This window comes from Cryptomeria japonica, chromosome 10 (assembly GCF_030272615.1).
Source record: "Cryptomeria japonica chromosome 10, Sugi_1.0, whole genome shotgun sequence".
NCBI lineage: Eukaryota > Viridiplantae > Streptophyta > Pinopsida > Cupressales > Cupressaceae > Cryptomeria > Cryptomeria japonica.
Window position 1 is genome coordinate 92,389,237 of NC_081414.1, and position 15,971 is coordinate 92,405,207.

Consider the following 15,971-nt stretch of genomic DNA (forward strand, 5'->3'; position numbering starts at 1 on the left):
TCATGAATTTCAAAACCTTCAGGTTGCTCTAGGTAGAAAAGTTGTCTTAACGTCCATTTGGTGTACCTTCCATCCTTTTGCTGCTGCAATGGCTAATACAGCTCTTACTGATGTATACCTGGCAACAGGTGCAAAGGTTTCTTCGTAATCTATTCCCTCCCTTCGTGAAAAGCCTCTAGCTACAAATCTGGCCTTGTGTTTTTCAATACTGTCATCTGCAGCATGTTTGATTTTGAACAGCCATTTAGATGAAACCACAGATTTCTTGGTTGGCCTAGGAACAATCTCCCAAACATCATTTTTCATGATGGACTGATACTCTTCAAACATGGCATCCTTCCATACTTGATGTTCAAGTGCATCTGATACATTGTTTGGTTCAGCTTTAGAGAGGTCATTCATAAGGGCAACATAGTTAGTGAATTTATTAGACCTTTTGCTTTCTTTGAAGGTTCCTAAGGGAGCAACAAACTTTTGAGCTTCTTCTACAGTTTTGGTGGCCCATAGTGGTCTTTTCTTGAGGTTTTCTCTAGGTGGACTTTGAGTTTCACTCATAGTTTCCTCAGGATTCTCCCTCTGAAGCTCAGGAGTAGGATTTCTATCTAAGGTAGGGTTGGGAATATAGACTTCAGGATCTAGAGAGCTTTGGGCTCTCTTGAAGGCTAAGTTTTTTTCAAAGATTACATCCCTACTTAGTTCAATATTCTTTTGACCAGGTATATATATCCTGTAGGCTTTGGAGGTTTCACTGTATCCTACAAAGATTCCCCTTTTTCCAGAAGGCTCTAATTTTAATCTTTTCTCCTTAGATACATGAATATAGACAAGGCATCCAAAAATCCTAAGGTGGCTTATATCTGGTTTTGATTTAGTAAAGACTTCCTCAAGGGTCTTGTCTTCAAGATGAGAGTGAGGACAACTGTTTTGAATATATACAGCAGTGCTAGTTGCTTCTGCCCAAAGATTGATATTTAGATTCTGATCAAGAATCATAGCTTTGGCAGCTTCAACGATTGTCCTATTTTTCCTTTCTGCTATCCCATTTTGTTGAGGGTTGTAAGGTATTGTTAACTCCCTCTTAATCCCTGAATTTTTACAAAACTCTTTAAATAATTCTGATGTGTATTCCCCCCCATTATCAGTTCTTAGGGTTTTAATTTTGTTTCCTGAGTAGTTCTCTGTTAGTGATTTGAATTCTTTAAACCTATTAAGGATCTCTTCTAATTCTTTACATTTCAGAAAGTAGATCCAGGTTTTCCTAGAGTAGTCATCAACAAATATTACATAATACAGAAATCCCCCCAATGAATTTACAAACATAGGTCCACATACATCAGAATGAACTAACTCTAAAATTTTACTTGCTTTCCTAGTACTACTCTGAAAAGCACCCTTAGTATTTTTACCTAGGGCACATCCTCTGCATGCCCCTGAATGATATTGCTTTATCTTAGGTAGACCTGTGACAAGGTCTCCCATTGATGATAAAACTCTATAATTTAGGTGGCCTAGTCTTCTAAGCCAGATTTCATTGGCATCTGTAGTTTCATGAATTAGGGCTAAGTTGGGCTTTGTGCATAATTCATATAAGTAGCCTTGTCTTTGACCAATTGTTTTAGCTTTCTTGATGGATGAGTTCTTTGGCCAAGCCAACACTTTGTTGTCCATGAAGGTCACTCTGTATCCATTGTCCTCCAGTGCTGATATTGAGACAAGATTCCTCTTAATGCCTGGAACATATAGCACTCCTCTAAGTTGTAATGATACACCTGACTTTAGTTTGATGGTGCAGTTTCCAACTCCTTTGACAGGGTGTGTAGAGTCATCTCCGATGCTTACGTCTTCATCATTCTCCTCTTTCATGGAGTCTAGTACTTCTCTGAATCCTGTGATGTGTCTGGATGAGTCACTGTCGATCACCCAGGAGTTCACTTTGTTTGATGCTTGATTTGTGAGTGCTAAATAGAGTACATACTTCTCGGAGTCCTCTTCCCTTTACGATTTTCCTGTTTTGGCAAATGTGGCTTGTTTAGCTCTTCTGGACATTTGGCAACATAGTGCCCAAATTTGTCACATCTATAACACTGAATTTGAGAGAGGTCCTTCTTGAAGGAGTTCTTGCTGTGACGACCTTTTCTCTTCCTGAATTGCTTCTTCTTGCCCTTTCTGTCTGAGTTCGTATTTAGAACTTGAAGATCTTCATCTATATTCTTTTGTTTGATCCCTTTCTTATTTTGCCTTGATTCCTCTTGGAGACAGTCAGCCTTTAGCCTATCGAATTTTGGAAAGTTATCCCTTGCACTGATGCCTTGGACAAACATTTCTCAGATACTAGGCAACCCATCTAAAGCAATGAGGGTTAATTCTTTGCTTTGGATCTCATATCCAAGGGTTGCTAGTTCATCCCTTAAGGTAGATATCCGCATGAAGTAGGCATTGATTGATTCTCCTTTTATCATGGTTATATGATTTATCTCTCTTTTTAGAGCCAAGGTTCTACTGGCATTGGATATCTCAAAAGCGTCTTCAAGTTCTTTGAACATGTTGAAGGTTGTTTCGTGTTTCTTTATAATGGGCATAATATTGTTCCTTACCCCATCAACTATTATTTTGATAGCCTTATCATTTCCTTCTCTCCAAATTGCTTGGTCAGGTTCAGTCTCAGGTTCTTTAGTTTCAGTCTTTACAAATGATTCAACTTTGTTATCTTTTCGAATCATTTGAATTCTGAATTTCCATGCGGAGAAGTCGTCACCCCCTGCGAGTCTGTCTTCAAATCTAATAGCGCTAGCCATTGATAGGATTGTGATGTTGAATATATACTTGATTTGAATTTTACGTAAAATTGAACAGCCTCAGGTTCGATTTAACTATAGCTCTGATACCATGTAAATGATGTTCAATTTACATTCAATATGCAAGTTATATTCTACTTTAATATTTTGTTTTCTCTATTACTGAATTATTATATAAATCTGATTGTCTTCTTCTATGTGGCAGGAGAGGAGGAGCATTTATGAATTTCGATGTTCATTCTCACATATTTCATTTGACATATATAGTGGGCTGGGTACGATCAAGCGATGCCTTGACCGACCATGTCTTTTGGACATGGCCGATCAAGACATCACTTGATCGTGCCCCCTCACTATAATGGCGTTTTATTTTACCAACCGGTGCATATTTAAACACCCGATAATTATCGGTGTATGCCAAACGGTACATGGTTATATTAACACTATCTTAACACCCGATATAATCGGTGTATGCCAAACGGTACATGGTTATATTAACACTATCTTAACACCCGATATAATCGGTGTATGTCAAACGATGCATGGTTATATTATCGCTATCCTTAACACCCGATATAATCGGTGGGAGTTTAATATATCACCCGATATTTAATCGGTGCAAACATAGACTAATATCGATATCAATCGATAGTCTAACCGATAATCATTAAGTCGTATTTGCAAAGGTTAATTCGACTTGTAAATCGGTGAATACAAATAGATTATCAAATATGGAATACTATGATAACGAACAGTTAATATAAAAGGAATGTTTATCAATTGAATGCTTGAGTTTATTCATTTTAATAATCGATATGATAAATGATTGAATGAGAGACTTCATTTATCTCTCATTCAATCATTTATCTTACCGAAGCTATCTATACATTAACAAACTCCACCACTTGAGGTTGATACCTCAATCACACACACACTCCTCTCCTGGCTCCAACCACTCCTGCAAGGATCTTAACACACAACCACTTCCTATGGATCCCCTATGCATCTTCCAGGTATCTTCAGAGTATTTTGAGGTTTAAGGCTCATCAAACCCATCGCTTCAGCTTCCCAACCCTTCTAGGTCCATACCGGCTCAAAATAGGCCTAATTGCATTAGCCCTCCCTTGTCGGTTTTAGGGTCTTAGTTTGTAAAAGTCTCAAACAAGGCTAGAAATAAATCATGGATTCGAGTACCCTTTTGGAAGTTACAGACAATACTGGAAAAGTGCATCTAGGTTATCTGTACAAGTGGGGTTTCCAATACTGCACTAATTTGAAGGGTTTAGGCCTCACCGGGTGACTTGACAAGATGGGTCTAAAACTCTTCACCAGTCAAATCTCCTACTCCAAACAATGTAGGAATCTTCAAGGGCACTCAAAGGGCTGTCCAATCCTCTAACCCGTACAATGAAGTGAATTTTGGCTTTTATGTCCCTGTTTCAGTCGTTTCAACCAACTTTTAACGCCTATAACCAAAAAATGCCAACTTTTGACAACTTTTGGCTCCAAGATGCAACTTTGCATTCTAATGCATTTTAAGACTCCTGAAGGTCCTCAAACACCCTAGAAGACCTAAACACAACACAATTGACCCCTAATACATGAATACATTCATCTGGAGTACTTTACCTGTGAACTACCTAAGCATCTCACTTCTCAGGTTGTCAGCATCCTGAACACAATTGACTCAAACCAAAACTTGGACAACTCAACCATGGCTCTACTGATTCCTAAATGGTTGGTCCATTATTACATCACAAAGATAACACACAAACTTGAAAGAAAACAAAAACTTTCAACTTGGAGTGCTAGGTGCCCTGCACCAAAAACCATCTTACGAGATCAAGGATATTCACGATCAACTAGAAGCCATCGGTCACAAGATGGAAGAAGAGGATATGGTGGTTATCACGCTGAAAAGCTTACCACGATCCTACGAACACTTCATTGAAACGCTCAACATTACATCCACGAATATTGACCTAAAGTTTGCTGACCAATGCAACAAGCTTCTACGGCAGAATAGATGGAAACGATAGATTGGGAGTAGCAACAAATCATTCATTACAAAACAAGTGTGTATTGCCAAAGCCAAAGATACAGCCAAAGGCAAAGGCAAGTCCTTTCAACCAAAAGGACAAGGCAAACCTGAGGACAGCTCCAAGAAGGTTATCAAATGTCATTATTGCGATAAAGCAAATGTCAAATCCTTATGGGAAGGATATTAAGTAATTTAAAATATAAAAATATTTATCATATGGAGGTTCTTTTTATGTAATATTATACTAAGTCGTATTTAAGATTTATTTTGAAAAAAAAATTTATATGAAAATCACCTTGTAATAACGAAGGATTCAAATTGGAGTTTAATGATATTGATGCCATACTTTAGTTTAAGTTATTGAAATTGCCTCAAATGTTTGAATTCCATTGTTGAAGATATGTTGAACAAACTATAAATAACCATTGATAGACATTGTTATGGGAAGGATATTAAGTAATTTAAAATATAAAAATATTTATCATATGGAGGTTCTTTTTATGTAATATTATACTAAGTCATATTTAAGATTTATTTTGAACATTTTTTTTAAATGAAAATCACCTTGTAATAACGAAGAATTCAAATTGGAGTTTAATGATATTAATGCCATACTTTAGTTTAAGTTATTGAAATTGCCTCAAATGTTTGAATTCCATTGTTGACAATATGTTGAACAAACTATAAATATCCATTGATAGACATTGTTTCCTTTTTCTTATTACTCTCGGAAACGGGGATTAGTTTTCTTTCTCATTCAGTGGAAGTGTTATTTGTAATGTGGATTTACTTAGTATGTTATTTATGGACGGGTGCTGAATATGGGTAAACAGAGAAGGGTAAGTCTCTACTTTAGATCTACTTGCCAATAGTTGGCTTAAAAAGATGCTTTGGCCAAAGCTTATTGAAATCATCTTGTGAATGATTGTGTTTTCTTTACTCTTTGTCATATCATGATGCATGATGCATATCTTTTTCTATGTGTGTGAAATAGTATGTTAGATGCATCATGTTGCACCAAATTCCATCCCACCCACCAATTCCAGATTGCTAGGTACCTCGTACAGGATCGGGTATTCTTCTAGTTGAGAAGAATCCTGAGGAAGCTTATGCTTCATGGTTGAGTGGAAACAGAACCTGAATCATGTTCTCGGTTTGGGTTGTGGGTGAAAGAGAATTTTTGGCAACTAGAGCCTCTAGTATCTTATTGTATCAATATATTTACTTGATGTGATGAGATAGGCTTAATGCCTAGGTCACAAGAAATAGTTAAGTGGATGAACTTGTGTGAACTCAATTATTGTAATATCCTTATGCAACTATGTAAACGTATTGAGATGAGCATTATTTATTGTCTTATAGCATTGATTTATTTGGAGCAAATTATGGAATTATGTTTTGGAAATTTCCAATCTTTACATTGACTACAAAAAATAGAATAAACAAGTCCTTTTATAAAGTGTCTTTTATGAGTGCAATTTTCTTGTCTTGATTGCCACTTCATATGCCAGAACTATATTACTTGTCCCTATGCCAACATAATCAAATCAACTTGCTGGTTTCATCGTTCTTAAAACTTATATCCTCAAGTAGAGCTTTTCCCTATCATTGTCAAGTTAAAAGTGCACCTAAAGGTGTTCTTTTTTTTATTTGCCAATCAATCCTTCTCTGTATCCAACCCTTGGCTACCTTCAATTAGGAGCTTTATCTTTAACTCAAAATATTGCAACAACAATCAATCTGCAAGTCTTCATTAGTAGAACTGTAGAAATACTAGACTTTGAGACGACAAACTTGCTACTTGACTAGAGTCAACTATCATAGACCTAGTCTTGACACAAATGATTGATAAATTGACAATAAACACGAGTGTCAAGTAGTTCCAACCAAAGATGAGAAACTCTTACTCAGCAATAACTCTTTTGGCCCAAAATTTTTGAAAACTCGGGACTTGACAAAAAATCGATTAAAAATGGGCAAAAACTCGGCAAATTTATTGAACATTTGAAAATATATAATTCTTAAAATATTCTTGTAAAACACACGTATACACTGAATTTGTATAGCATATTACTGATTTCCATCATATATAAATCCATGTTTGAGTTAAAAAAATATCATATACCAAAAAATAAGTGCAACCCCTAAATGAATTCGAGTTCAATACATATTATAGAGGATTTGCATTCCTTGAATCTCCTTTCTGTAGAATTAAAGTTCTCCTCTACTTGACATATTCCATACAGTAAATACTTTGTTCAATAGCTGGCATTGGCATGTGCACACAAAGCCTTTCACTTTTTCAGCTCATCTCATACACATTGATGAACGAATAAATCGATTTTCAGCTCATCTCATACGCAGAGTTACTTGAGTTTTTCTCCCGATTTTTTGCAATTTTTTCCAATAAATTGCCGTGTCACTTTTTCAGCTCATCTCATACACATTGATGAACGAATAAATCGATTTTCAGCTCATCTCATAAGCAGAGTTACTTGAGTTTTCCTCCCAATTTTTTGCAATTTTTTCCAATAAATCGCCCTGATTTTTTCAAAAAATCGCCCGAGTTTTTTGCAGATTAAATCGTGGGCATAAATGGCTTGCAATAAATCAGGATTTACACAATTTTTTGCAGATTTTTTCATCTATGGTTCCAGCTTTCAACATAGGGCAGGGGCCCTAGCTCAATTGGCTGAAAGGATCCTGTTGCATGCAAGTGGTCATGAGGTCCATTCCCCCCATCAACATGCTACTGGAGGGTGTATCAGGCCAATGTAACCAGTCACGTTAAAAATTTTGTTTGACACACTGCAAATTATGGGTAGCTAAGCAGATTCCTAATGGTCTAAAAAAATAGTATCAACATCAAGTTTGAGATGGGTACAACAATTGGCTCTATCTAGGGGCCATGGTATATTCTTGCAACATAGTAAAACTACAAAATTTCTGATTGTATAATAGGCCAATGTTTTATTAGTTGGGTAATACAGTCAAACTACTTTAGATAACCCCAAAACACATTGTAAAAATTGTAAATTACAAAATTGTGCAGATTAAGTTGGTATTTGTTTTACAGTGAACTTCCCCATCTGATTTGAAGAGTGGTTCTACTGCAGATCTGTTCTATTTTACTTCACAGTAAAAGGTGTAAATTAAAACACTAAGAATCATAATGGCAATTAACTAAGTGTACATATCCTCAAGGATAGGAAATTACTTTTTATTTAGGTAAATCTTGTCGTAGATGTTTCTAGTTCTCTTTGGTCCCAAGTATAGCATACATTTTGACATCTCAGCATACCTCATCTTGGAGGTTCTCAAACAAAAGGTGTGCTGATGAGGATTCATAGGGTATGCATAGGATATATATATATAAGTTCTTAGCATAGTATTATTTTTATTAGTTTTATCCTATGTAAATGTCAAAAATAAAAATTCAAAAGTGAAAAGTAATATGTTAGTTCCTAGTTGTTAGGAGGTTAGCATAAGTTAGTATTTTGTTATTTTATTTGTTAGATGGTTTTTGTTTTATCATTCACGTGAAATTTGGATGATATTCCAAATCATCCAAACATGGCATATTATATGCCTATATAATTGTATTTTCTCCTCACATAGGAGATATTGGAGAAAGCAAGTTTTACAGTCATTTTGTTGCAGAGATTATTTTATTTTGTGTTTGCAGAGATCTAAGAATTTTGTCTGTAAATTTAATCTCTCGTTACTGGTTAGCTTGTCTCTTTCCATATCATGTGCCTCCCAATGCAAATTGCTTTCTCGTAAATATTGTACAAGTCAATTTGAAGCTTGATAGCAACTAGCCTGAAACTCCATACAACCCAAATGATTAACTCTGCTACCAAAATTGTTTTGATTGCTGGAACTGAATCAAAATTTGCGTGATTTACAGCCAAAAATTCAAGGGGCATGTTACTTACTAATCTACATGCAACTGCTCGCAAAACATCTACGATGCTAATAATTTAACACAGAATTGGGTAATGCAACAAAAGGGAATTTAAAAAATTCTACAGACAAAACTGGTGCCAATTGTGTCCTGTAGTGTTTTCACCTAAGTTACCGATTCTTGTGGTTTAGACCTGGGTCCGGGTCCTGGTTCGTGCCCGGTCCTGGTCCGGCCTGGGTTCGACCTGGGTTCCACTTGGGAAGGACCCGGGTGGAACCCAGGTCGAACCCAGGAGGACCCGGGTGAACCCAAGCCCGTGGGTTCCCAAAAATGGGGCCCACGGGTCAAAAAACAATAAAAACCAATAAAAAAGTACTTTAAAAAATAGTTAATTAATAATTAAACCCTAATTCTCCCCTTTAGGATTTGGTCTACGTACACTCCAACCTTCATTTGTTGTCACATAAGGACCTTGAATATAATGTGGGTGCAACAAGGAATTGGGATCTAGCCCCTGAGTGTGCTGATTTAGATGCTACAGTTGCACAACTTGCCCAAGTCTCTATAGACGAGGCAACTATGGAACTTGAGAGAGACTTGGCTAGTGGGTGTGACATTCCATTCGATAGTGGTTCAATTGATGCTGGATTTGAACCACTTGATGACCTTGGGCTTGGGTTGGATGGTTCAGATGAAGATGAATATGGAATTTAAATCCCATAGATGGCTTGTAATTTGAATTTTTATTGTGTCATGACATATTCACATTTTGAAACTTGAATCAGTTGAAACTTGAAACTTGAATATTATCTTTTTTGCAAATTATGAATATGATATTAGACTTTAGTTATTAGTTTACTGATAACATTTGCGATATATGGATATTTATTGGCATTGGCAATTATGGATTTATGATTTATGTATGGAAAGTCACATTGTATATTTTATTTTTGTATGGATTGTATATATTGAAGATATATATAATATATGTGTATATATATAAATTTATAATTAATATATGTATATATGTACGGACGAACCCGAACCCGTACCCGTACCCAAGAAAAAAAAATTTTGCCGAACCCGCAAATCCGAACCCGAACCCGAACCGGTAACTTAGGTTTTCACAACTCCAAAGCTTGGCATTGGCATTCACACTGGTGCAAGATTTGATGTCTCATCTCAATAAAGGATTCAATACTGCCAAAGTAATGAGAATTTTGGTCCAAGGGCAAAGGTGTATAAATTGATGCCACTTATTTAAATTCACCTTATCCCGCAACTTTGAAGCCAATCATGCACTTGAATTATTTGTGCAGTTTTGAGCTTGAAATTTGATGAACGGACAATTGTGAAACAGAATCCTAAATAATACATCTCTTCCAGAAAAAGAATTATTTAAGCCTATAATATTTAGGCTGTCAATGGACTTACGAAAAATTAAACGTATGGCATGACCCATAGCTCCTATGCATGAGGCTACTGGTATGTCTTCTATAATTCTGATCACATACTTTTCCTTTGTATTGTTGCCACTCTAACTGCAATTCTGTAATATGTAAGAGAAAGAAAAAAGGTGCTCAGAGAATAGACCAGTCAGGTTATACATAGCGGTAGGTATAGCTACTTGAGCATTGAGTTTCTTTAAGTTCATACTAACAAACATTTTAGAAACTATTTTGATGGATAAACCCCTTCACCTATTCTTGGCATCTTGCTATATTTAAAACCGTAATTTTATGACAATTTACAATTAAACTAATCTTTATTTTAATATGTACATAGAACTCAATATCAATAAATCAAGTAAAGTATACAAAAAATAATGGATCTATTCAGTGTTTATAAAACATATAACCAAAGTAGCGACTGATTCTGGATGCATGATTCAAAAGTTTTACCTCTCCAGAGCATGCTAAGCATGTTACCAAGCACAAGCCACTTTTCCTGGAGGCAAATTCATGCTTACCAAGCACAAGCCACTTTTCCTGGGGGCAAATTCATGCTTACCAAGCACAAGTCACTTTTTCTGAAAGAAATTTCACACTCTACTTTGAGGAATTTCATATTTTATGATGAATCTTGCCATGCACGTTAACGACAGAACTAATGGTTTTCAGAGGCATGTCGACCCTTTGTCCCTTGGGACAAGGACTCAAATGCTCACTCTTCTATTTTTCATGGGACAATATTTCCCATGCACACCTGATATTCAACTGATTTAATACTGATGCTTTTGATGTCTATGAGATGCATATATTTCAATAAATTATTAGTATAGCCTGCACGCTCAAATTCTTAGTATTAAATCAGAGACAATGAACGAGAACTATAAAGTACAAACTCTTCCCCCACAAAAATGCAGCATTTTACATGAATTGAATTGTTCAATAAGTATGCACTGCTACTGAGAACAAAACAATGGAAATAAAAACTGAAGATTTCCAGGCATTTTTTAAAGGATTTACAACATAATCATTAGTAGACATAGGGTATGGTTACACGGACAGGGACATCATTTAAAAATTGGGCATTCGAGCATCTAAATAAGGGTATGCCTAAATTAAATTTAAAAATAGTAACCAGTAGATATAGATATAGGTCTGCAAATGTGGTCCCTATCCCTGAACCTGAGATTCCTGGTGACCATGAAATACAGATCATTAAAAATTCAAGTGCATGGCACGTTACAGTCTTGGGCACATTGGCAATAAAAACAGTTGGCATACGTCTTCCTCTACCAGATCTGTTTTGTTCATAACCATTGTAAAAGGATTTACAACATAATCATTAGTAGACATAGGGTATGGTTACATGGACAGGAACATCATTTGAAAATAGGGTATGGGAGCATCTAAATAAGGGTATGCCTAGATTACTTTTAAACATGTTAACCAGGAGATATAGATATGGGTCTGCAAATGTGGTCCCTATCCCTGAACCTGAGATTCCTGGTGACTATGAAATACAGATCACTAAAAATTCAAGTGCATGGCACGTTACAATCTTAGGCACATTGGCAATAAAAACAGTGGACGTACCTCTTCCTCTACGAGATCTGTTTTGTTCATAACTAATGTAAAAGGAATCTCCAAAGACTCTGCCTCCACCAAGAATCTCGTCATAATAAAGGGCTCCAACTTGGGTTGGTCCATGGAGAAAAGTAGAAGCATATGATCAACGTTTGCAACCGGAGGATCTGTTATCTCAGATTTCCTCTCAAATACATCCTCTATCATGCCTCTCTTATCTGTCCAGTCGATACTCCCAACCAAGACCTTGTCACCGACCAGAACTCGCCTCTTAATCTTCTTAAGCAACGCCCTCACCACGCATAGGAGCTCTAATCCTACTCTCTTATCCACACACTTCTTATTATTTTCACCTAAATCCTCGGCTCCTTTATGAACATTATCACCGTCTTCACTCTCGGTTTCATGACTCACTGACCTAACATCCATTGCAGCTCTGCCTTCCACTCTGTCATGTGAATCTGAATTTCTACCTCTATCATCATGTAAAGTTCTACTTGTTTCATCCGCATTAATAGCAGAAACTAGCACTGGATTTCTACCGTAACTATTATCATCTGTACCGCTTATTTTGCCAGAAGTTTTCAGGACACCATTTACAGTTTTCTTATTGATTCCTCCGATCACTCGAATATTTTTATCTGAGTCAATAAAGTTTCCTGGGGCACCATTTTCTTTTAAGGAAGGTTTTCTCTCTTCACCAAAACCTCCAACCCCTCCTGCTTTTTTCACAATGACTCTCATAAAATTAGCCTGAGCAGATACAGCCACACCAATTGCCTGCCTCTCTCCTAAGTCTACATCTTCCTCAGAACTGAACTGTTCAGATATAATTAAAGGTTCGGCAGCTTGCTTTACAGAATGCTTAGCTTTTAGCCAGTTCCTATCAGACTGGGTTTTAATTCTCCTCCTAGGTTTTGCAGGATTTTTAGAAGCCAAAATTCTCGTTAATAAAGCATTGTGCTTATGACAAAACCCAAGAGACATTCGTTCCTGAATTGGGTATACTACTGTTAAACCAGTACTAAAATTTCTGCTGAAACTACAAAATGAGAATTCGTGCAAGTGGGGAATGGAGTGATGAATGCTCATTTTAGCGCAGCTGGCTACCAAAGAAATATCAATGGGCATGCTGCAAACACTCCTTAGCAAATAATAACAAATTCAAAAAGTCATGCATGCTGCAAATTTAAATCTCTACCCTCAACTTAAAATTCTGCTCACTTGAGAATGCCAGGGCACCGCGTGGCTTGCTGATATGAAATGAGTTTGCTGCTCCAGATGCTTCGATCCAATTACACAATACACTTTAAAAATGAACTACTGGCTCCAGCATTTTTTATTAGAATCGAAAATTCTAGCTGCTTTATCCAGTATTTACATACACTTAGATTACGAAATAACGATTTATTTTCAATAGTAATTTTTATGGCATTTGATCATTTGATCTTAATTGGTAATTGTTTGTTTGTTTGATGCAATCGGTACATGTTCGATTAGATTGCAAGTCAATCGGCAAAGCTTAACCGGTAAGCAGAGATAGTTTTATTAGAACCGGTATTTAGGACTTCAATCAGTAAAAGACAAACAGATTTATATTCTGACAACCGGTACAGGAAATCTATGAGGAATGGGTTGATGTGGTTTGGTAGCAGTAATGAAGACTGGTAGATGAAGTTATGTTCGTGACCGCATGTGCAGATTTGATCAGATGAACGAGATTTGATTGACAGAGCGGGTATTCTAACTAAGACTTAACTGATAGTGATGAAAATCTGAGATCGGTAAAACGGCACAAAATTGGATTTGTTATGTCGGTGGCCGACATAACTAAAGCATGCAATGTAAGATGGTCTAGATACATTGAACCTAGGGAATTGTAACAAGGTTCTAGCCGACCTAATAATGTTTTTAAGATGTGTGATGAGGTATGAAGGTATATATGAGTATGAGCTTGAAAGTGTTAAAGATCATTAGCGAATTTCATATTTCTGATGGTACGGTGATCAGAGGAGTTGAGAGATGAAGTATATGTGATGTTGTAATATTCTGAAGCGGATCTTATCAAACACTGAAGGTGTTATACTGAGATCGTTTTAACTTGTTGTCTCCCTAACAGTTGCAACAAGAAAATCCTCTCACAAGGTCACTCCTAACAGGGTGCGGTTGGATCCTAACAGGTCTGATCATTAAATCCTCTAACCAGGTGACACATTAACTTGTGTTTGCAAATTTCAGTAACTTGGGTAGCTCCTAACAGGGTTGGTCCTCATAGGCCTTATTATATAGCTCTTAACCGGGCTTAGACACTTCTAACAGGGTGTGCCCCTAACCAGGTGTTGTAAACCTTAACCGGTCAGATATCTATACTGCTGACAGTGGATCTTTGTGGGTACTAACTCCCACCATGGTTTTTCCCTTTTGGGTTTTCCACATATAAACTCTTGTGTCATGTGGTTTATGCTTTATGTGGTGATTGCATACTTGGTATTATTTCTTATATGCCTATTAAGTTTTAAGTTGGTGAAATTGATAATCAGATTTGTTTGCACTGATTCACCCCCCCCCCCTCTCCCGCCCCCACTCTCAATGCCTTATAAGTTCATCAATTGGTATCAGAATCAAACTTCCTTAACGCCTAACCGCTTGGAAGGGATCTCTAATCCTAAGGCAAATATGGGGGAAGGAATGAGTTATCGAGAGATGGCTAAGGAACTTGCAGAAACCAAGGAAGATATAGAAACCCTAAGAGGGAAGTATATGACATCACTGGCTAAAAGGAAAGAATTGACCGAATAATTGTTGGAGATCAATGAAAGCAGCTCTTCTGATGGAGCAAACATAGATGCATTGGTTGAGGAAGCGGAGAAACTTAACCTGAGGAGAGAGCTTGAAACCCTTACGATCCGGATGAGTCAAGAACTTGAAGCTAGGAGGGCAGCTGAAGACAAGATCAAAGAGAAAGATCGTGAGATCTATAAGGTAAATCAGGAAAATGGCATTCTATATGCACACTGGCTTGAGGAGAAAGAAGAGAAACAAGAAATCAAAGAAGATCTTGATATGGCAATGTCTCTTAGAGAGACTCTTATGAAGCAAAATGAAGATCTTACTAAAGAGCTTGCAGAAGCTAATGAGAAGCTTGCAAAATTCAACAAGAGTTCTACTATGTTGGATGAACAGATCCAATCTCAGAGGATGAAAGGTGATACATCTGGGTTAGGATACAATACATTTGAGAAGGGAGAACCTTCTTGTACCAAGAGCAACATGCATGAAGGTAAAACAACTCCTAAGGCTTAGAAACCTACCGGTAAGAAAGCTTACAAACCTGTTTGTTTTAATTGTCATAAACCAAGACATACTGCTAATGTTTGTAGAAGCAGATTTGATGCTAATACTGGTTATAGACCTGATACTAGATATGTGCCTAGAAAATTTGAAGGTTATTGTTATACATGCAACATGTATGGGCATAGATCTATCGAATGTAGGTATGGAGCTAATTATCCAACACCTCATATGAATCCAAGAATTGATGGTGATTGGAGAAGGAATTTCAATGACCGGAGAAGCACAAATTGGCAAAAACCCTATGATAACCGATCTAGTCCTTATGAGAAGGAGAAAAGAATCAATGTGTTTTGTTCAATCTGCAACAACTTTGGACATGTGGTAATGAACTGCAGAAGAAGGACAGGTAGAGGCAATGCAAGACTGTGGAGAGCATCTGGAATGGCATGTTATCATTGTAACAAACCAAGACACATTGCTAAGTTTTCCATAACATAGAAGAACCAACTGGTGAATCATTCTACAGACCCAAAAGGAAAGCAAAAAGTTGATATTAAAGAAACCAGAGCTGAGATGAATAGAACCTGGAAGAAGAAGAGTGGTGACAAACCATCTAAGGAATCAAATTCTTCACCTAGTGTGGAGAATCCATCACCGACAAACTAAGTTGTTTCTACAACTTGGGGTGAGCTTATTGTCAAATCTTGAGATGAACCCCTGGATGAAGTACTATAAGTTAAATCTGCATATTATGATGCATTTTGATGTTTATAAGTCTTTTTGAATCATAATTGGTAAATACCATTGAGTTTTAGCAATTGGTAATATGCTTAAAAGTGTTTTAAGGTATTTTAGGGTTTTGTCGGTTAAAGCATTTAATGTAGTAGATAGAAAGCAAATAA

The 15,971-nt window shown here is 36.7% G+C and overlaps 1 protein-coding gene across 3 annotated transcripts in view; it reads right to left on the reverse strand.

The window, feature by feature from the left end:
- LOC131049617 (small ribosomal subunit biogenesis GTPase RsgA 1, mitochondrial) overlaps nt 1–13,122 on the reverse strand; it is a 119,130-nt gene extending 106,008 nt beyond the window's left edge. Inside the window, exon 1 of one of the 3 annotated variants that reach the window (XM_057983675.2) lies at nt 11,785–13,121. In XM_057983675.2, the coding sequence (XP_057839658.2) occupies nt 11,785–12,906 (1,122 nt within the window). In that variant the 5' untranslated portion in view covers nt 12,907–13,121. Of the gene's footprint in view, nt 1–11,784 lie in introns of all 3 variants that reach the window. The other 2 variants (XM_057983673.2, XM_057983672.2) reach the window with 2 other exon arrangements.
- Nucleotides 13,123–15,971: the final 2,849 nt, after the last annotated feature.